This window comes from Empidonax traillii, unplaced genomic scaffold (assembly GCF_003031625.1).
Source record: "Empidonax traillii isolate 1590-97213 ecotype Southwest subspecies unplaced genomic scaffold, ASM303162v1 scaffold240:size1935192, whole genome shotgun sequence".
Classification (NCBI taxonomy): domain Eukaryota; kingdom Metazoa; phylum Chordata; class Aves; order Passeriformes; family Tyrannidae; genus Empidonax; species Empidonax traillii.
The window spans coordinates 943,080-966,090 of NW_020955433.1; the positions used below are offsets into that span (position 1 = coordinate 943,080).

Sequence of the window (23,011 nt, forward strand, 5' to 3'; positions counted from 1 at the left end):
TACATCCCTGTTCCTGACTATTTAACAGGTGAAATACCTACCCTGGGAAGATAGTAAGAGGGAGTGCTTGATATGTGACTGTGTTGCCTTTCTTCAGATTCTCAAATAGAAAGACTTGCTCTATTCTGTCTTGAAAGGAGTCTGCTTAGACACACCCTGAAAAATTGAAATGTATCCTTTTCTCTTTCCACTTGTCGTTTTTTCTCTGTAGAGCTGTCAGGTGGAACACTTGTTAAAGTAGTTACTTCTGTTGTCGTCACTCTGGCTCTGTCTTGTGAATGACATAAGGCCTGATTTGACACATTATCTGAGGGAACGGTACCAGCTGATTTCCCTGCTGACACTCATAAATGTGCCAGTCTCCTATACAGGTGGCTGCTCTCAAAAGATGAGTGATGCCATTGAGTACATACTTCAGGGATGCTACCAAGGGATGGCCCGTTTCCCCTCCTCATTGTTCTCTTGTCAAGTGGACAAAGCAGCTGGTCAGAGAGGAGTTAGTCTTGGAGGAGGTCAGAACTTGTAGCACATGGAGTTGGCTGCATTTTTAGGGAAACAGAAGCTGCTGAAGAAACACACTTCTAACTGCTTTCAGGAATGCTTTCTGGTCTTTCAGATCTAATTATTTCAATGCTCGTTCCTCACAAGTGTTTAGTTTTATTCTTTTAATGGCTCTTAGTTGTCAGCACTAATTTGGGAGGGAAAGCAAAAGCAGTGTGCTTAGAAATATAAAATGAAGTTTGTTAACAGAGAAAGCTTTCCTGCCTGCCAAAATCTGATCAGTAAAAATGTAAGAACTACTGCTGTGGGCTTTCAACACAAATGTAAGCCTTTCCAGTTTTAATAAGATGGTGGCCCATTCTAAAATGGGGAATGACTGTGGGTTGTGGAGGGGGGGAGGGAATCTGGCACCCTAGAAACAAAGCTGCCCCCTTGCATCTATTATTTAAAAATGAGTAACCCCTTAAGTAACATGGGTGTTTAGTCTCACCATGCAAGTCTCCAGGCCTGCAGATAGTTACATGTGAAGTAGTTGACTCCCATATGCTATAAAATTGGTCCTTAGTGTTTGTATAAACACTACCTTTCAGTATGTCTTTATTAGAGGTTTTTACATGCAGTTTTCCCCATCCTACCTACACAGAGGCTCCTTGGAGATGAGTTTTGCAGGGTCATGTTCTGGGCTGGAGGACAAAGCTCTGCTTGAGTATTACATGGGTTGGTGTTGCCCCCATTGGCCATATGGATGCTGGCTAAATCACTGAATGATGACTCTATAGATAGTGAATTCTAAAGTACTAACTTGTTCTAGTCTCCTAAAATTATTTAAATAAAAAAGAATAGTTATACCTGTTTTTCCTGCACAGTTTGATACAAAGGCAGACAACTGCCTTAAAGGAAACCTTTGGTTAAGCAGCTAAACACAGTTTCTTGAAAATGTAAACTAAGTTTACTCTGTTGTGAGTGGAAAATACAGTCACACTGGTAGATACACAAAGACTATTTATATTCAGTTTAGATCACTGAAGGAACTGTTACTAAAAGTAAAGTAATCATTGTGCAGTTGAAATATATCAAAGCCTTAGGTCTCCAAAAAAAAAAAATAGTCATGTAGATTTTTAGATTTGTGGTGAACTTGCACATCATTAATTCATTAGTGGGAGATAATAATACAGTGATAAATGTTGAGAGTAATTTTATTTCTGTTTCTCTCATATTTAATACAGCTTTAGTTTTAAAAAAAGATTAGTATTAGTTGTTTACAAATTATTAATTTTATAATGCAAGTTACTATTCAGTAGCAACTTGACAGAAAATAACTGGTTGCTAAAGAAATAGAAACAGTTCTTAGTGTAATAAATTGTATAAATAATTTGAGTAAATGTGTCCTCAGATTTTCAGCAAGTTATGCAACTTGTGCACAATGTGTCTTTCTAGTTACTGAAAAAGAGTGCAATATATCATTTAATAGCTGTGTTTACCTTCAGCTTATTTTGTCCAAAGGATTATAAACCAACAAGGAACCAGTAAAGAAAATAACTAAGGTAAAATGCAAAGCAAGGCTACATTATTTAAATCAAGGTTTCTTCTATAATGATTCTGCTGGTAGGGATCAATCCACCGTGGCCAGCTGCCTCCAACCTTCAGGACAGCATGTGGGAAGAATATGCTCCCAGTTCCCTCCTGAGGGGAACTGAGAGCAATAGAGTTTGACACTGCAGCCTGAGGAACTTTCAAGAATGTGCCATTAGCACTGGCAGAAAAGGGTGGGTTTGCAGTGTAGCTGTCCACAGCTGGCTTGGCTAATCTTGGACCTTGGGTTGAGAAGTTGATCATTTGGATTTCTTCTATAAAAATCAGATTTGTATTTACAAATAAATATAATTTATTTGTGTTGAATATACAAACAGTACATTTTGAATATACTATTGTATATTCACAGGAGTTGCTCTGAAATTCACAGTAGCAAAACAAGAAGTAAGTTTTTGTTTGTTTTGTTTTGTTTTTTTTCTTGGATGGCTGAGTCAAAACGGTCTGTGAACTTTCCTCAGTTTGGGAAGCTCTCAGGCCATCAGCAAAGAAAGTTTCTATGCTATTCAGTGCAGCAAGGCTTGATTACTTGGCTTGTACCTTGAAACATCACTGAAGAAGCAATTGTAATAATATCGGAAATATCATTTAAGTTTCTTTTAATCCAAATTTAGCTTTACATGCTGTATTAAAATTGATCTTGCTGATGCTTTGCTGTTATTCCTATTATCATCTATATAATAGAGTGTCTAGTAGACCTCTGTAGAAGCATGAATGAGAGTAACTATATACTTCTTAGTTTAGGTCAGAAGCTACAAATGAAATTAATTTGCCTTCTGCAAGAGCATGAGAGGGAACAAGAAACTGAAAATCGAGAAGGTCAAGAAATCACCTCCTGCTTTCCTTTTTAAGAGTGTTATGAATGGATGATCTTGCCTTTTTTGCTGGTCAGTTTTAGGGAATATCACATTCATTTATGAGACTGTTTTGTTCCAACTAAACTGATGTGCCACTTTGCTTTGTTGCCCCGAGCTTCCAGCAAAGACCTTTGAACATATTTAGTCCCTCAGTGAATAACTTACATTTTAGCCAAATAAATCAAGGTTTGGTCTCTTAAGGAACCCTCATAACCAGGCATTTTAACACTGTCTAAAGCCAAAAAACTTAGATGTTTGTTAAACCTCTTTTACTTTTAAACCCATCTTACTTCTAAGATGATGAATTATTTGGGTAGGTGAATAAATGGTGGTATCCTATGAGGTATGACCATAGTTTGTGTCCATACATTTACCCCACTAACCCTTTTGTAAAGAGATTTGGATACTTGGATACTGAATCGAGAATCAAGGAGTTAATAGAGAACTAATGCCAGAGAAGAATTAGGGAATCACTGGGCAGTTTCATCTGCGGAAGAATCTCCTTGAAGCCATTGGTGCTATGGGTAGGGCTGGAGGGACAGACCCTCACTTGTCTCCCAGGCTGGATGCCAGCAGAGCAGCCAAGACAAAGTGCAGATTTCTGCCAGAGCTGGGTTTTGGTGCCCAAGTTTGCACAATGCCTCTGTCAGAAAACACTGCGTTGCTGCTCAGTGTGATTCTCCAAGTCAGTTTATGTTGGGGTAAAATGTTGTTACCAATTGACAGCTTTCAGATAAATGCAGATTATCACAAAATGCTGAGCATTTTAAATGCACTGTTTTCTGTATGCCAGTCACTCACCGCCTTCCCCTGTAGGGGCCTGGCAATGACTGACGAATATGCGCTCAGCATCTGAAATGAAGTCAGTCCTGTGGTGAAACCCCTCTGTTACTCAGCAGTTAAGTTCCCTTTGGAGCTGTTTGCTTTTATTCTCCATCCTTCCATTTCTTTTTCTGTGTGCCAGGCCTGAAATGCACCTGCTCTGCTTACATGTTCCCAGTTTGGTGGGAGAGGGCCAGAATACAGTCTAGCTCACACAGCTCCTTTGTGGCTGGGCAGGTGTAGTAGGGCAGTGTCCTCTGCATTTGTAAGGTACATTAGGGATGCTTTAAAGCTCTACTTTGAGGAGTAGAGCTTTCCACGGTGAAATTCCAGGCCATATAGATTGCAATTTACCCAGGTTATACTCTTGAATCATTTATGCCTTTCTGAATTAATTTCTCATGAGTGTCTTCTTTCAGGTTTATGTCGACCTTCAGAGTTAACAAGCCAAGCCCGATAAGGTAGCTGAGCTTGCTCTTTTGTACAGGTTCTGCCCTCTGCAATTCAAAACAGAACTTTTAGCCTCTAGTCAAAAACTGTTTGCTTTCCTTTGCTGAAAAGTTGTCTGGAAATTGGTGCTCGCTGTCTTCATGTGGTTAACATGTTTTGGCCCAACCAGTAGGAAAAATATTAGTAAATCCTGCAGGTTCAGGGAAAACTCCAGGTCCTCTCAGAGATGGATGGTACAACTAAGGGTTTGTTTGGATTTTTTGCCATTATATACATATGTCTGCAGCACCAGAGTTTAACTTTGTTTGCTTTACATTTGATGATCTAAAATACTGTTTCACATCACAGCCTGCTTATTTTGAAAGGCTACTGTAATAAAACAGTCTTTTACGTGCACTAGAGGTGTTTCTCAGTACACAAAGGCAGCAGTTTGGCTCTGGGTTCCCTAAGTAGAAATATCTTTAGGGAAAAGTCAAGCAAAGCACCTCTTTCTTCAGAGATCAGTGCAAGAAAATTTGTAATTTCTGTTGTCCTGAATACAGAAGCTGCAGCATTTCTGAGAAACCTCTGCTTTAAGGGGATGTTGAAACTTTTTTACTGTGCAACTAATAAATGCTTTAAATACTTTAAAATAAAATGGTTCAGAAGACTTCTCAAAGTTGAAGGAACTCAGGTTGTGTATGGTGTATAAAGGTTGACTAATGATTTAACAAGTAAATCCTCAAGAGAAACACTGTTAATTGAGTTATAACTTGGCTATATTTATTTATTTTTTTTTACATAAGAAGCCTTTACAGCTCAACTGTTCAAGCTGAAATACTCACGGATGGCAATGACTGAGATTAAAAAAATCTCAGCCTCCAGTTTGTTAGTATTTTACTTATCAGTAAAGATATGCAAACTATGTCAAGAGATACTTACTAATTTGTGTGGGGAGGTAGGGTAGTACAGCTGGAATTCAGAGCAGAAGCTCAGGCAGGGAATGATGACATTAGCTAATGTGAATTGGTTTTATTACTGTGTTAATTGTACTGAGTTGTATCTGAGTTGTCAGTTATTCTTTTTAACCAAGTTACAATAACAAATGCTGATATGAATTAATGCATAAATATTAAACTTTAATAGGAGAGTTTTAATGTAAAACCTTTCTGAAAAGCACTGTTTGCTCACTGAGAAGCAAAAGTGAGGTTCGGGCACCTTTACCCTATTTCAGTGGACTAGAGCATAGAACAGGGTATAACACCTCTTTTCTCCTGTGCCTCCAAGTTCTCAAAAGGCCAGGCCAGTATTCCCAGATCAGCTGGCCAGGTATCTGGAAGCTGCAGTTATTAGCCTAGATAAAATCCACTGTAGAAATCCACATTACCAAGTGGCATACAGCAACAGGTTGTTCAAGGGAAACTGCTGGTGCTGAGGGCAGGTTGTGTACCTCATTTTTATTTTGAACTGGCTTTTTTTTTTTTTTTCCAGTTTTTACTTTGAACTACTAAAATTAGGATTTGCTGCCATGAACCAAATGCCTGTTTGCAGTGACATGCATCACAAAATGAAGGTTTAGTTCTGTTTAAATGGATGACAGTTGTGGTGCTTTGAGACAGCTCCACAATGCAGTCCATCGCACGTGAAGTGGATTGGGAGAATCCACTCTCAAACACATTTCTGGTCCAAAATAAAATAATGAAGTAGTCACACCTATATTGTACTTGAGAATCCAGTTGGAAAAGCTGGACAAACAGCATATACACAGCTTCAGAGGTGATGGCCCTGAAGCAAGAAATGGCAGCCAATCAGAGAATTTTTTTTTTTTTATTGGTCTGTTAACCTTTTGGCTACTGCTTAGTGAGAATTTCAGGCCTGAGGAGGTTATCTGGAATTTCTGTGACCTAGACTTCTATCTTGTCACTAACTGAAGTTCTGTGAAGAGAGAGTAAAAGCGTTGAGCAGTGTGCATGTAAGCACATGTGTTGATGGTCACATTTTAAAAAAAATTATTCATGGCTGAAGTATTCTTCCCAATTTGAAAGTTCCTGGCTTTGGACATGTGAATGTTTATACCTTTACATCACCATCACTATAATCAAAAACGTTAATTTTTTTCAAGGGAGAACCTTGAATATGCAGCAACCAAACAGGATTTTCAGGTACAGATATTCTGTGACATTACAGGTTTGAGGAGAAGAGACTCCTTGTGCATAGTTCACATAGGCACACTCCCAGCTACTGAAAATGGCAAAGCTGAGCTAAACTGAACAGCTGCTTTGTTTTTTCAGTCAAACATTTTGGAGGGCTTGTATGTTTATTTCAAGGAGCACTGTAGCCCAATATCTTACTTAACAGTTGCCTCTCTACATTTACTGGACCATTGGTCTGCTGCTATAGTACCAATGAGGTGAGCCCACTGAAGCCGTTGTCATGGAAATTTGGATGGTTGCACTAAATGTCTTTGGAACTTTTTATAGCTTCCAATGTCCTCAGATGCAAGTCATGGAAAAGGAGATTTGTGGAAGTGCTTTGGAGTTTTAGACCATTATGTACAAGGGGCCCGTCTTTAAAACTGGTGCTACTTACCCAGAAGCTACTGAACCAAAAATATGTGCTGGAATTTCAAATTTTGGCTAAGTCCCACTGGAATATTACCTGTAGAATTTATCATTCTGTGGAAGCAACATTTCTGCTTGACATACAGTCATCAAAGGACTTCTGTAGACTTCAGAAGTGTGGTTTTTTAGGTGTGAACACAGTTCATGCAGCTGATGCTATTTTGTTTGTAAAGTGTGGAGTCATACAAAAAATATTTATTGTAGGTTGTTATAATTCAGTCACCATTTTTTTCCCTGGTATTTCTAGGGATTCAGTAGTGCTTCCACAAATGTTTATAAAAACAACCAAAAAGGCCCAGTTACCCTGTATATTAGGTGTGGCTGGAATAATGGCAGTCCATACTGCTGACATAATTTGGGGGGGGAGAAGTTGACATTAAAAGGAGTCTTTCCTAGAAGTATTTTTTCTTCCCTTCTTACTGCTTTCCTTCAGCTACTCTGTTATGGTTCCACATAGAGCATCATTCTGGTATGCCCCTCCAGCTGCTCATGGAGATCCTGTAGGCCTGTTCATTTGTGTTTTAGAAACGTTGAATAATCACCACTCCCATTTGGGTTTCGTCGGTGAGTAAGGGTTTAAATATAGAATATTTTAGAAATATTGTTAAGGTCAGAATTCAGTCACTCTGAAAGTGGTGTGACAATGTGAACTGTCCAGCTTGGCTGCAATTCAGCCTTTGGTAGTTGTCAGACTGATTTATCCCTTTCTAAAGAAACACGGCCTTAATTTGTGGAGAAGAGCAGAAGAACAAAAACTAATAATGAAAAATTTAGTCTTGGAAGAGACTGGGTAGGCTTAAAATAGCAATTTCATAACCCAGAAAAGAGAACAGATTCAGAATTTATGTGTTTGTATTGTTATAAGTAGCAGCAGAATAAAGTACAGTGTTATTGCCTTTCAGTTATAAAAGACAACAAAACCACAACAAATTTCTCCACCACCACCAAAAAAAACCAAGACACAAGCACCAAAACAGAAAAGAACTCTTGTCCTGAAAGCTTTCAACCACCATTGCTTTTTCCATTTATAACTATCTAAGAAAAGGCTTCCTTCTGTTTCCCACCTCATAGCCTCCAGCACAGTCCCAAGCCTGTCTCAGTCCTCTGAAGGGTCCATTCTGCACCCCTCCCCGAAAAAAGGATTTAGTCTCTGTTGATAATGAATGAGCACAGGTATTTGTAGCTATTACTTTACAATAGGTATTGCCTCCTTGTTCAGTAGTCACCTTATGAAATGTGAGCCAGGAACCCTGTAGGTATGACCACCAACTACTTTTATGTCTTGAAGTGTTGTTTTGTGAAATTGTGTGAAAAGAAGGCTTTGAAACAAAATATGGAGAAGATAACACTATAAAGATGTTAATACATTATTTGAAATATCTTTTGACTTATTCCACAATTGTTGCTTACTAGTTTGTGGTACTGAATGAAGGAGCTGATAAAGCAGTACAAGATGAAAATAAATGGTTTTTACTGTATGGACAGAAAGGGGCTGGAGAAATACAAATTAGTGAACACCATGTAATAAGCCCACCAGGTACAGGGCAGAGTATACTAACGTTCTTCTCAGAAGCAGATTTTGTAGGAATACACCCTTCAGAGCCAGTCAGGTGCTCTTGCATTTGGAGGTGTTCTAAAAGCCCGTGGAGACTTCCTGTCAACTGCGGTTTGGTTTTGGATTGTGCATTTTTGTGGGGAGGGGTCCAAAAGTAAGCAGCAATTTTTTATTTTTGGAGAGTAGCCAGGTTTTGTTGTATTTCAGGCTTTAAGTAATTTATATCTTGAGAGCATGTGGAAGAAACTCTCCAAGTGTATCTGCAACATGTTGCATCTCTCTTGGGGAGGAAGCACCACCACATAATAGAGCAGTCCAACTTCACTGGAACACCGAGTACAGTTATGTTCTATTTCTGAGCTTGTTTACAATACTCTATAAACAGACTTTGCCAATATTGGTTTGGTGGTTGTTTTTTTCTCCAAAGGGAAGAAAACCTTTTTGTGCCTCTTTAAATTGCATGGAGTGCTCTCCAATTCACATGACTTTGCAAAAGGTGTGCCCTTTTCCATCAGCCTGGGGAGTTCTGAGGAAGGTTCTCGATCTGAGATTTGACTGTAATAATAAAAGGAATGTGATACTATGAAAGTGGCATATAGTACTCATGACATCAGTCTGCAGTACTTGGCAATCTTCTGGAGTCAGCACTTGATGTGTATGGGAAGTCTAGTCCCCTTTACAGGTTTTTACAGTAATGTGTAAGCTATAAGAGTATGTGCTCCCTACATGGAGCTCTAATCTTGGTGGTTACTGTGTCAGAGTCATCACAGAGGACACTAGTGGCACTCACCAATCATACTCCCAAGTCAAAAAAAGCTGCATTTACATAGATGACTCTCTTCTGCCTCACAGAGAATATCCTTTCAATTTTAGCGCACTCAGATTCGTACTGTTACCAGCTTCTTCATGCATCCCTGCAAAATTCGAGTCTTAGCCTCACTTAGCCCTTTTGTCTGTATAATGCCCATTCACACCCACAAGTAGACACATACGAGATTGTTTTTCCTTTCATAGGCCTGTGGCGATATTCAGTCATCGAGCTCTCCCTTATCAGGGCTGAAACAACACCTCTGTCTTGCTTTTTGTAGATCTGGTTTCACAGTCCTTTCTAAGCAGAACACCTGCACTGTGGTTGGTCCTGCTGGCTGCTACCGTGGCTACCCCTCCCAGCCCTCTGGTTTGAGCTCTGACTTGCTCTTCTTTTCGAAAGACATTGGTGAGATCAGTTAAATGAGACACCCAATGCATTTTGTGTATAGAGAGAAATGAGCTAGACCATCTGGAAGATGAAGCTGCCAAGAGTGGCGAAGTACATAATTGTTTTATGAGCAGTGAGGATACAGCAGCAAAAATTCGGATTATGTATGTTGAGCAGGGAAGTCATGAAAGGTGAACTGTCTCTCTGTGTACCTGCCAATCTTGAGTACTTGGGGAGCCTTTGTTAAGAATGTCATTTGGGTTCTACCCGTGGTGCATTTGTTATACACAGAAAAACTGACAGGAATTTGAAAAGATGGTCAACAGCCAGGGACTGGAAAAACTATAAACTTCCTTTTTCTCTGAATTAAATCTGGGTTTGAAAGTGGCTTTGTGGGAGGAATAAAAGCCAACAAATAGCAAAGGAAGAAAGCTAATAAAGTATTCCATAGAACTGTTGATTAAGGGTGTATTCCAGAGAACTGTTGATTAAGAGTAAAGGGGTGAAAATTTTTAAAGGGAGAATTGAAGTTAATGACTTGGGGAAAGTCAGCAAGGTGTAGGAGGCTGTAGAGCAGTGTCAAAGCAAGATAATAGAAGAAAAAGAAACTTCTGAAGACACTTGAGGTAAGACTTGAATATAAAAGTCCTTTCACCGAAATAAAAATTACCTGCAAAAGTTCGTAACTCTTTTTTACTTTGAATTTCTGCTAATGCCAGGGAATAAGGAAATTCTGTCTTGGAATTCCTACTTATAACTTTCCTGGATGTGACCTCCAGTGCCTCATCTAAGTTTGAAGGTGGATCTAACTTGAAAGTTTGCCTTGCTTTATGTGGGAGACTGCACCATCAGAGGACACTTCCAAATTAAATTATTCTGTGATAATGAAAGGGGAAATTGTGCATTATCTCAATTTAAAAGAATAATAATCCCAGTAAAATATATTAGTTAAAATGCCTTAGATTTAAAAATTCTAAACTTTAGATTTATTGAGTGGAGATAAGTGTCCAAGAAATCAGTTGACCATCAGTGTGTGTTTAAGCATTGATAAGGACAGGAAGTGCTGATCTGTGCTGATTACTGCACAGCTGTTTTGTTAGAAGTGTGCTAAAAACAGACCAACTGCTTTCTATTACATATCTACTACATTATCTACTGAAATAAAAGATTTTATGCAGGTTTTCTAAAAATGCAAATAAATACTTTGCTGTATCATCTTTTACAAATGGTGTGTATGCTTAAAAAAAAATTTTTCTTTCTTCTGTTCTATTACTTTTACAAAGTATCTCATGACTGTAAATACCTTATAGGTGAAAAAGTATTTCTATCTGTCCTGATACAATTAGATAGCTTCTCCCAAGATTATGTTGCTGTGTACCCTATTTTTTCTGTAGCAGTACTCTTTAGTAAAATAGAGAAGGAAAGGTATTAACAGCAAAAATTGTGTTAGACTTCTGGACATACTTTGTTGAACCTGCTATGGTCAGAAAACAGGCAAGTAAAAACACTTAAAAATCATTCAGATGTCCTCTCACAATTGAATATGCTGGCGAAATTCAATCAAAACATTACTTGTTGCAAGAGCTTTGTGAAAAAAATTTAGGCTTTGTTTTAGCCACCATGGTGTGAGACCTTCTGAGGTTCAACCCAAGATTTGACCCTAATGTTTTTCAGTCTCCAGCAATTTATGGAGTCTGTTGTGTAAGACCAGTTCCTGACAGCAACAGGTCTGTCTTATATTAAACAAAACCACCTACGCCCTTGAAATAGTTAAGCCTGTGCTTGAGCCCTTCACTGACCTGAAGCCTTATGAAGAGACTGATAGGTATAAACTGGTAGAGTTATACTGTAGGTATAAACACAGCATAATGCCTAAAATAATAAATTATCCCACTTTTTTCCTTTTTTCGCTTAGTCCTGCCAGCTGATGTGTTAACAATTCTTTTCCTGTGGCACGCTTTACCTACTGTGTATAAAAGAAACGGGGAATCTTTTTTGAGCGTAGTCTTATTTACCAAAAGGCAGCTGTTGCACTCAGCTGTTACTGGGCTTTTTTCATTAAAATAGTTTCTAACTCTTTCTCAAATCTACTGACAGGCTAAAGGCGTTGACCTCTTACATGCTTGTATGTAAACTAACAGGGTGACTTGTTGCATGCAACTGCAGTTTCTGCTCCTTGTTCTGCAGATGCAGCAAACCTCTGCCTGCTTAAAAAATAATTGCCTTCTGTCATGAGTTGGTGCATGGCATAGAAGCTGTAGCCATGTGTCTCTCATAACTGAGTAATGTGCACTAGGAAGTTCTAGGTGTTCGTTTGTATTTTGCTTGAATGCCCAAGAGTGAACTCACCAGAGTACTCAGCATTTCAGTTCCCTGCTTTGTCTCGGAAAAATAAACATTCTCATTATAGCAGAAATACCATGGGTATACTTTAAAAAAAACACTGCAACAGTGCAGTGTTAGTTTTAATGGTTGGAGATACATGATCTTTTACTGTATTTAATTCAGACACTGTAAGTGCAAAAACTTTGCCTAGTTACAGTTCAGCTATGTCTTCTGTTAAGCAAACCTGTTTGGCCTGGAGTGAGTGATAAGAAGGTAACATTCTGCGTTTTGTAAAGTTTCATCGGTGCTTACGCTGTTGTTCTATACTTAGTTTTGTGGGTTTAGGGAAATAATTTTAGGTCAGCAGCAGTGGTTTTTCTGATTACAGAAATAATCTTTATCCACTAATTACATATTTATACTGAGAAACAAGTCAGAAAACACTTAAGAATAGAACTATGCTAGAACAAAAGAGTTTTTACATCAGGAAGAAATCATAAGTGTGTGCGAGTCTTCCCTCACTGTCTTAGCAAGTCTAGATTAGTGGGCACAATTACCTGTAGGTGTGTATAGGAGCAGTTGGTATCTAAAGGTGACCTTGGGAGGTCATCTATTTCAGCCCCCTGCTCAGGCCTATATCCAGCCAGAGTTTGCATATCTACAAGGATGAAAACTCTGCAACCTCTCTGAGCAACCTGTGCAAGCTTGTGGCCACCCTTACAATAAAAAAAAGATCTTTTTCTTATGTTTGGAAAGAACCCACAACCTTTAAAAGACTCCAGGCAACATTAGCTTAATTCAGGAGCAACTTCATCCCTGCTGCTTTTTGGTACAAATTGGAGAGCCACAAAACCTGATTCTGTTTACGTCTTAATTAATTCCTGGAGGTTTGCAAGAGATGTGGTTACTAATCACCCAGTGGCATGCAGCTTAATCTGGAAACATTCCATCTGTGGTTAATAAACATTTACCAGGGTATAGCCTACATCTTTATTTTAATAATTGGAAATAATCGTATTTATTTTTAACTAGTGTTTACTTTGTGTTTATATACTCAGCATCCAGGTCTGTTTGCTGAGGGAGCCAGTGTCAGAGGGCACACAGGGGCAAGTGGATTGTTCATTTCTCAGTACTTGCACAAAAGGCTTGGAATGGCACGGGTAGATAAAAAGAGCATAAATCTTGATCAGAACAAGAACAGTTCCGGGGAAATATATATTCTGATTTTCTTCTCATTCATCAGGGATCTTGTCTTTACTAACGAAAATAAATAAATGTTTAACTTAAGTAAGGGTCACAGGAAAGTGAGGTAGTGATTTGCTGCTTCTGGTGCTGCTGCATCAATTGTCTAATCAGAAGTATATAAAACTATATTAGCAGGCTGTGAAATTTTTTTAGGTTTGTAAGTGGGAACAGAAGAGTCAGTGTTTTTCAGTAAATCTAGCACGGAAGCCAGCTGTTACTTATCAATGACATGATTCAAGCCTTAGCATGTGTGAAAATAAATAAATACTCCCCTTGATTTTCCAACAACAGGCCTGCTGAGTCTCCTTAGACATAAAGTTTATTAACTACTGCAAAGTACTCCTATGTGATGTGGTGCTTTTTCCTAACCTCTGTCTGTATGTAAAGTACAGCCACTGCTGAATAGCTATTTTGGGAGTGTCTAATGTGTTTGATAACAAAAAACATTGAAGAAATCAAAATCAGGAACCCCACATCTGTAATGGATCCCTAATGCCTTGTCAGGGCTTTAGCTCAGCTGTAACACTTTCATTGCCTGCACTGCTGGAAACTCTGCTTGCAGTCATCAGCAGGTGTGATGGGGGGAGCTTAACCCTGGTTGAGTTAGTGGCACTCTTTGTCTGAGTGAGAGCTGATGTTCCTGGCCTCAACAAAGTAAGCATGATCCAAAAAATACCTCAGTCCTTTTCTGTCACCTCTGCAGCCTCAGCAAAAGCGGAGGTGGGGTTGCAGGTTTCTGGGGGTATCCTGGGCAACTCAAAAGTAAAATTCCCTATGGCTAGTGAGTCTAGACGCTCCCACAAGAGTAAAACGTGTTTATTAAAAGTGCTAAAGCAGTTGCAGCTTGAAATATTGGTATAATAAAAATGTATGTTTTACTGTCATCCTAAAAACCAGTAAAAATTGATTCTTTGAAATAGTATTAGGAAAATAAAACTGAGGTAAGCCTTGAGCTCACTGTAGAGCAAATTCATATTGTTCGAGGTACTAAAGATTTGTTATACCCTTATGTTCTCTTTATACATGATTAAGAAGTTAAGCACAAAGCCGCCTGAACCCAAGGCTTTCTGACTGGTTTGTGACATATCAGAGAACGGATTTATGAATTGCTGACCCTGTTTTTCTTACCCTTCTCCTCCATTGTCTTTTCTGAATGATTAGCTGATGACTCATGCCTTGCACTCAAGGGTGAAGTAATGCTTCCTGAGTCCTCTTATTTATTTTGTAATCTGTTCCTTATTTCCTTATTGTTTTAAACCCACTAACTGGGTTTAAAAGTGTCTATCTATCTACCTGTCCATCCATTTCTATCTGTGTTTCCTTGTCTATAAAAAGAATCTTATTGAGGTCTTTATGAGCGAACATCCAGAATATAACCATTCGATTTTCACTGTTCAGATTTTTTTCTCTAAGTACTTTTCTGTTTCCTTAGTTGGTTTATGTACATTATGATTAAGCAATAGATAACCATAAAAATGTCTGAAAAAAACAGAGATCATGTCTCTGAAATATTCTTTAGGTTTAGGGATGCCTTTTCTCATAGGGGAGATGATTCTTCTGGGCTGCTATTTTAGTCTGCTGCTCCTAGACTTCTTTCTGTACTATCTGCAACCAAATACTTGTAATTAAAGCAAGTTTCAGTTGATGCTTGACAGATGAGATTTGTTTTGTCAGGAAATTAACACACTTCACACGGATTTTTCTCAAAGTGATTTTGGTAAATAAAAAAGCTGGCAGAATTATCAGTTGTAATCATAGATGGTGGCCCCACACTTCTGTTGCAGAGGCTGCAAAAGAACCTTAATCTCCTAGGTCAGTCAAAGCAGTGTGATGTAAGCAAGCATGAGCCCCGCAGCAGCTTAGCAGATAGCATATGCATATCACTGCCTTTAACCATATCAGCAACTGTGACCGTTTAGTGTCACTAAAAATGTGTCAGATGGCAGTTTGAGTTCTAATTACAACATCTGTTGGTCTGTAGCAGACTGCCTCTCCTACATATGCCCTGTAGGTCATACCGTAGGTGGAAGTAATATTATTTTGAAGTGTCATCTAGGATAGTAGGATAAAAATTAGCATCTGAAATAAGGAATAGGTTTCTTTAAAAAAAATACAGCTATCTGCAGTTTAAAAAAATATCAAACCAAACACCAAGCTGCCATAACAATGCAATATGCTGTTATGAAAGGGAAAGCAAATTTGCAGGAGACTCATTAATCTGGATGGCATGAGTGTTTGAGTAAAACAAATATAACTGACATTAACTGTCTTTACCAATTAATTAATCCATGGTTTCTGGTATGCTTTCTGAAGCGTTCTTATGTTTCATTTTGAGTAGGAATTTGCCATGTTACACTGGTTGCTTCAGGGGCAGAAGTTTTACTGGAAACACAGAGGATTACAGGAGATGAAGCTCTTTTGACAAAGTGTTGATGATGGTGAACTCCTGGCAGAGAGACAGATGAGCAATTCCTCTTGTCACTGTTTAACTGCTATAATGTGTCTGTTGAACAAATACAAGATCACTTCAACTGTTTTTTTCTTTTTGAAAACAAAATCAAATCACAAATTACAAAATTACAAACTACAAAAGAAAAGTCACAACAGGGAGCACCTCTTAATTTTGCAACTTTTTTGTCATAGAGCACCAGATGCTAATGTGTATTTTTTCTCCTTCTGTAGGTGCCTGAGATTATAAGCTCTATTCGACAAGCTGGGAAAATTGCTCGCCAAGAAGAGTTTCAGAATAATCTCTCAGATATTGAAGACCCTTTTGCCAAAAAGTTTGAAGTGCTGTTCTGTGGACGGGTGACAGTAGCACATAAAAATGCACCTCCAGCACTCATAGATGAATGCATTGAGAAATTTAATCGTGCAAGCTCTACAAAAAATTCAGATTTCAACTCATTGTCCCAGCAACATGAAACTGCCAATAACTTCGGAGGCTTCTCTTTCAGTAGCAAATTTCGGTCTGTCTTCCAGCCCTTGGTCAGTGAAGAAGAGGAGAAGAGGCCAATTAGGAAATCTTTTTCTCAGCCTGGGCTTCGTTCCCTTGCTTTTAAGAAGGATTTCCAAGAGGGAAGCCATAGAAGTAACAGCTTTGTCAGGTCTTTTGAAGAAGATGCAATTTCACTGAACCTAAAAAGTCAACTTATCTATGGACACAGTGTTGTGCAGCCAACTGACATTGCAGAAAACCGGACGATGTTGTTTACGGTAAAGCAAGATTTGCGGCTCCCGGTGGCATTTTCACAGTTTGGAGTTTGGAGTGGCAAACACCAAAGCAGATGTTCTGACAGATGGCAGTTACTTCTTTGATAATTTAATTGCAATTACCAAAGCTTAACTTAAACTATTTCTCTGGAGAGCATTACCTGTTAGTGCAAATTGGTTTACATATTCAAAATAAGTTTATATTAAGTAGTTTAAAACTGCACTACTTGAAACATTGGGCTTCTAAAGTTAGCTTTTAGAAAGCTATGGCAAGTTAGTAGGTAGTTTTGCAATTGCATAATGGTACATAGTTACACCAACTAGTAACAGTAGAAATAAATTTCCAGATGAATGAGTTATATGTAACTAGAGCAGAAGGACCAAACCATGACTGAGAACTAGTAAACCTTATGTCCCATATAAGCAGTGTAATTCATGAAAGTGCTCCTGCTGCCAATGTCTGTGTAATGATAGAGTAGTGTAATAACTTCCTGTGCTACTGCACACATGCCTCCACTCCTGCCCTGTTTTGGTGTGACTAGCAATGCCCTTGCTTAGATAGATGAGCAGCAAAACTATTTTCCAAGATCTGAGAAGCAAGTAAGGAATGTGTTATTTGCTTGTCTCCTAATCCTCTTGATAGGTAAGCTATAATATATATATATATATATTTATATATGCATATGTATCTTGTGTCTTATAAGCATAATGCAAACCTGGAGCTAATACTGCAATGGCTGACTATTCTGAGGTCATCTTGGATCTGTGAGCTACTGTTGAGGCTGGGCATTTTTAAGGAGAGTAACAGAGTGGAGTGTGTGCAATTAAAACAAGTTTTTTGCAGGGGGCTTTTATGTATCTAAAAAGTAACACAAAGAAAGTGTTGTAGTTAGTTATACCTGATTTGAAGCTTCTGTTTGGTTGTGGCAGGCTGGCATCAGACAGTTCATGGCACATATTTTAGAGAGATTATAGATGAACTGCCTAGATCCAGATCCTCTTACTCCAGTGAGTGCATTTTCAGTTTATATTACTTACATTACTTACTTAAATAAATGCCACAGTTCTGAAAGACACGTGCACCTTCAGCCTGAACATGAAATGTGCTGACAGGCACATTTACCACTCGTCGGGCTCTGCTGATCTGACTTTGTGTCTTGGGTTGCTTTTTGCCTGAGAAAATATTGTTTAATATGCACAGCTGTATTCTTTTGGTATTCAACCAGTCTAAATTCAGCTCAATATCAGGAAGTGAAGTAACTGTAGTTTGTGCCTTCAAAATCCACAAGAGAGGAGCTCGTGACAGGGCTGAGTTTGTTTAGCTGTCCCCTGTGTTCAGCAGGTTCTCAGTAGGGGCAGCATGCACAGGTTCTCAGCTTTGCTCATCCCTTTTTGTGTGGCTACATATGAAACACTTACAAGTAACTTTATATCCAGACGAATAAGAATTGTTGGTATGTTCTTAGTTAAGATTCTTGGATTTTCCCAGGATTGCAGCAAGGGTTGGTTGGTGGATGAGGTATGAAAAATACTCTTCCCTAAAATCTGATATTACACTTGTCTTTAACTTGTCTCTGATGTGCTAGAAAATATGAGAATTTGATTTTTTTCTGTTACAGTCATACGAAGATGTTGCCATAAGTTGAAAAATTGAAAACAGTAGTTTCATTCTAAAAATGCTCTTTGCCCATCAAGGTTAGCATCAGCTTTTTGGGTCATTTGCTGTAAAAATGGCCTACAGATCAAATTAGCTTTGAAAATACACTTCAATAAAATCATAGATATAGTTTGAGTTTAAGGCTTTAAATTAAATGTTATGTGTGTCTTAAATAAATAAATAAATAAATAAATGTAACCCTAAAAATAATTAGCTTGACTATAGGGAGAGGTACACACTTGTATTTAAATTTTAGGACAATTTCATGAAGTAGCTTTTGTGAATGTGGTACATGCCAAGACTGCAGAAAATAAGGAAAAGGGAGTGTGAGTGTATTTCTCTCAGTACAAAGTAGATTACTTTTGGTATTGCATTGTTCTCATCTGTTTAAACACTATCGTCTGTCTCTTGTCTTAACTGTGAAGCTAAACCTCAGTGCAGTAGTGTGCAGAGCTCTCAATGCCAAATTAATGTTGATTCAGTATTATCTCTGGTAATAATACACTAATAGGCCTAAATATACAGGTAGGAAAAAAAATTGAGATTTTTGTTCAGGAAAGATTTTTATAGCGAGACAAAAGGAATTGTAATGTTACTTGTTATCACCTTGCTATTCATTTTGCTCTTTTTAGATTGGCCAGTCTGAAGTTTACCTTATCAGTCCTGACACAAAAAAAGTAGCAATTGAAAAAAGCTTTAAAGAAATATCCTTTTGTTCTCAGGTAAGGTTGCAGTATATTCTTTCTCTCTCTCTTTTTTTTTTTTTTTTTTTGGTTTTGTTTTTGTTTTTGTTTAAATATTCTCTACTTGTGAATGCTCATGTACTCCTCTCTCCTAGCATTCCAAATCGATTCTCTCAACAGTAGTTTCAGTAATTGCTATTGAAAAGTTTCTAGTTAATCAATAATGTTTTAAAACTATCATTCTTCTTTCATGCTTTGCACATTGTGATTTCTGAGATAAAGACTCACTTCTTGGTAAAGTGGATGAGTAATATGAACTAGAAGGAACACACAGGTCACATCTGATTTGAGATTGCAGTGGGAGTGATTCACAGTTGTGCAAATCTACAGTTCTCTGAGCCATGTTTTTCAAGAAGTGAGAATGAAAGGAGAAAAGCTATATGTAAGAGTTATCTGAAAAATACTTCAGAAAGACATCTTTTTCAAGAGTGTAAGTTGCATGTATGTAAAAGAGGATAGTCCTCTGCCATGCAGAGGTAGTGTGTGTGATGCACTGAGGGTAAGCATGTTTCAGAGCCTCTTCATTCACTATCAATCTCTGTTCCTTGTGCCACAGAGTTTGCTTCCCTGTCCTTTTGCTTCTGGCTTTTTTGGATTTTTTTCGTAGTCTTTTCTCCATAAATTACTTTGGTTTTTAATTTGATAGTGATAGTTTTCCTCCCTAAACATTCAGGTACCTATTCTGAAAATTTCAGAGTAAACATAAACAGTTTGCATGCTGTCAGATCAAGAGCTTTTAAGATAAGTCCTTGATCATAGAAAAATCTTCATCACCATCTTTCTTTAGGCCATCTCCTTAGGTAGGAGCTAGTTAGGTAGACTTGGTGGCTTGCCCTGAAGGGCTGCAGGTGGTTGTGCTACTCAGAGTGGCAGGAGTGAGATTCTGATTGAATTCTTCCCTCTTGTCTGAAGAAAGTGCTACTGGTCAAATGATACGTCAGTTGGACAAATATTGATATTGGGGTACAGAGCGTTTCTTCCCCAACTATGCGCATTCCAGAACACTTGAGGGAACAATCTTATCTTGATCATACAAGAACTTTAATAATCTTTTCTTGAAGGCACTGGACTTAAATTATAAGCAAGATAAGAATCAGTACTTAATTTCCAGAATGCCCAATCCATCACTGTGATATTACAATGGCAAAAGGAAGTATGCAGTCCTGGGACAGTATCTGAAACAGTGCAGAGCATTTGCCAGCAGTGTGCAGGCAGGGCCATGATCTCTGGGCTTCTTACACCACAGCAGTTGGGTTTTCAGGAGAAGAAAATGGGCTTTCAGAAGAAGAAACATGGGTTGGAAGGTTAGGGTGAGAACTTGGTGCATTCTGTCCTTCGTTCAGCTGGCATGATCTGAACATTTGATGTTACCATTTTGAATGATAAGACAACATTGTCCAGATTGTGTAAGGGTATCTGATGCTGCAATGTGTTCTTTTTTTTGGAACACATGGCCATTCTGTTTTACATATTCACTTTTTACACTTTTTAATGCTTTTTAAAATGTTTTCTTCATGATAACAAGGCAAAGAGAATATTCAGTGATTCTTCCTGTATTAACAAGGAAAAGAAAAAAAAACAACAAAAAGAAGTCCTGCTTGGCATCTTCAGATTGCTTAATTCACTGAAATTCCTGATTTACTGAAATTCATCATAATTATTTTTGATACACTACTTTATTGCCTCTTTTTACCCTCCTTTAATATTGTACCATGACAGCTAGAAGGTATTAAAATAGTGCTGAGTGTAACTGACTTTCTGTAAATAGGCTCTGGTGCTGTGCACGTGTGTGTTCATCGTCATAAGGTGGCTTGTTGTTTGTTCTTTTTTAACTAAGAATGATGAGCTAAGGAGACATGTAGTGACATCAGCCAGTTCTACTCACCTGAAACTCTTTTCATAATAGAAAGAAAAGAATCCCAGGAATTAAAACAAGTTTCTGATTTTACCAGGATGTGCCGTTTATCTACTGTTGCAAGCTTAATTTTGCATGCATTTTAAGAGAAATAAATGCCTCTATGAGTGATCTTTAAGCAATATATTTAAACATTTTATTTAAACAAACTTTTCTTTAGATAAAAAATAATAAATGTGGTTATTCTTTTTTCACTATTTCTTTGATTTGCTCTTAAAAATGTAAAGACTAATTGTTGACTGATTAAGCAAAACAGAAGAAAAACAAAGCAAGCTTTTTTCCCTGGCTATTTCCAATATTGAGTAAAATACATTTTGAGTAGATTTTACTCTGGGTCTATTATACTTCATTAATTAAAAAAAAAGAAATAAAAAAAAAAAAAAGCCAAACCCAAATCAAACAATGTCTAACTTAATTAAAATAGAAAAGATTTATGAAGTAATAGGTTCTATAACAGGGGAATTTTAATGGCCAGATGACTTTAAAGTAGTTGTAATAGAGATAATTGACCTATATGTAATGATATTGGGCCTCTCGTTCTTTTCTTACTGAAAGAAATACTGGTACAAAACATTGCAAGAAAGTATGACTGCTTCATTGCCGTTGTTTCTTTGCTAGGGAATTAGACATGTGGATCACTTTGGGTTCATCTGCAGAGAGTCTTCAGAAAATGGAGGCTTCCACTTTGTTTGCTATGTGTTTCAGTGTACAGATGAAGCCCTGGTAAGTGAAAAAAAGAGCAAATAGAATATTGAGCCCTGAAAATCTTTTGTTGCTCCATGCTCTGTATTTTGGTGAGTGTCTTCAAATCCTATTCTACTCAGAAATGTAATTATTTCCATAATATATCCAACATAGCAGTCTGCAAAAAAACTTTTTATTTGTTTTGAGGGCAGAAGGTAAAATCCTCTTTAAAATGCTATAATTCTTCCATTTATTACACAAGCAAAGTTAGACCATTTACCACTTTTTTTGAAGGATGTTTTTTCACAGTGCACCTGTTCTGAAAATCAGAACTGCACAACTGTGCTCTAAGCCAGACCAGTGCATTACAGCTGCAGTAAGCTTTTCTGTCATGGACAAGAAAAGGTTTTGAGATAGAGGCAGTATCTTCTATTAGACTGCAGTAATAAAGTTGGGTGGGCTGGAAGAGATAGGACTTCATGATGAGTTTTGTCTCGCATCTGTGTTTGTAGCCAGAAACTGCGTGGGAACAGCTTGTCTTTTTAATTGTAAGCACATTCCCAAACAAGAGGCAGTATCATTCTCAAAGACTGTTTGTGTTAAGTAAAACAGAAGCTCAGTGGAAGAGTGAAATTTTGTTCTTTTGCATGTCATTCTTTTCAGGTTGATGAAATCATGATGACACTGAAACAGGCTTTCACTGTGGCAGCTGTGCAACAAACTTCCAAGGCACAGCCCCAGCTCTGTGAAGGCTGTCCTATGCAAAGCTTGCATAAACTCTGTGAAAAGATAGAAGGTGAGGTTTAAAGAGCTTTCTGTTTGAAATATCTTTTCTGACTATTTCATTGGAGGATAGTCTTACATGTGAAACTCTAAGGAAATTAATATTAAAAAGAGCAAGTGTCCCCTTGCAAGCCTATGGAAGGAAAATCCTTCGGGACTTGAGTAACCTCCAGCCTTTGGTCTTAGCCCAGGAAGGGGTTAAGCCCAGCCCTGGAAGTCAACACAGAGCAAGAAAGAGAGAGAAAAAGTTCCAGCTGCAACGAGAATACTGCTGTTACTGAAAATACTGCTGCTACTAAAGAGAGAGAGAGAGAGAGCTGAAACTCCGAAAATAGAGAATGAGACTACTTCTTCTCCTTGGACTAATATAAAAGAAGAAGAAGTATTTCTGTATATATATAGCACTTCAACTTGAGTAGAAATTGTTGTAAATATAGTTCTTTAATTTTTAATTTATTAGTAGTTTTTTGCTTTACTAGTAATAAATGTTTGTACTATTTTTCCCCAAATCCTGTCTCTCCTTTGTCTGCAAAAAGTTAATCTCAACTAGTAGTAATTGTGTGGGAAGTGGAAAGCAAAATTGACCCAAAGCAAAACCACGACAACTAATTAAGAGTCTAAATATTAGTTACTTGCAGCTTGTTAGGCTCTATTAGCCCTATAAATGCAGAAGATTGTAGATAAGGAACCTCTGAAGGATAGATGCTGCAATAGCTATGACCTGCTTAGATACTGGCATTATGTTACCACGAAATGTGAACTGAACAATATGCTTTTAATACATGTGTTTGTGGTGTTGATCTATGCACCTTCATGAAAATGCAGCAATTAGAATTGTAGTTGCTCCCCAGAACACAAGTTCATGCCATAAAA

At 37.9% G+C, this 23,011-nt stretch overlaps 1 protein-coding gene across 14 annotated transcripts in view; it reads left to right on the top strand.

Moving 5' to 3' along the window:
* The window catches only part of TBC1D1 (TBC1 domain family member 1), a 106,254-nt gene that overhangs the window by 32,419 nt on the left and 50,824 nt on the right, over positions 1-23,011 (top strand). For 13 of the 14 annotated variants that reach the window (XM_027888516.1, XM_027888511.1, XM_027888521.1 and 10 more), the window contains 2 exons: positions 15,826-16,359; positions 18,646-18,735. In XM_027888516.1, the coding sequence (XP_027744317.1) occupies positions 15,826-16,359; positions 18,646-18,735 (624 nt within the window). Of the gene's footprint in view, positions 1-6,330; positions 6,362-15,825; positions 16,360-18,645; positions 18,736-23,011 lie in introns of those variants that run through there. The other variant, XM_027888525.1, reaches the window with a different exon arrangement.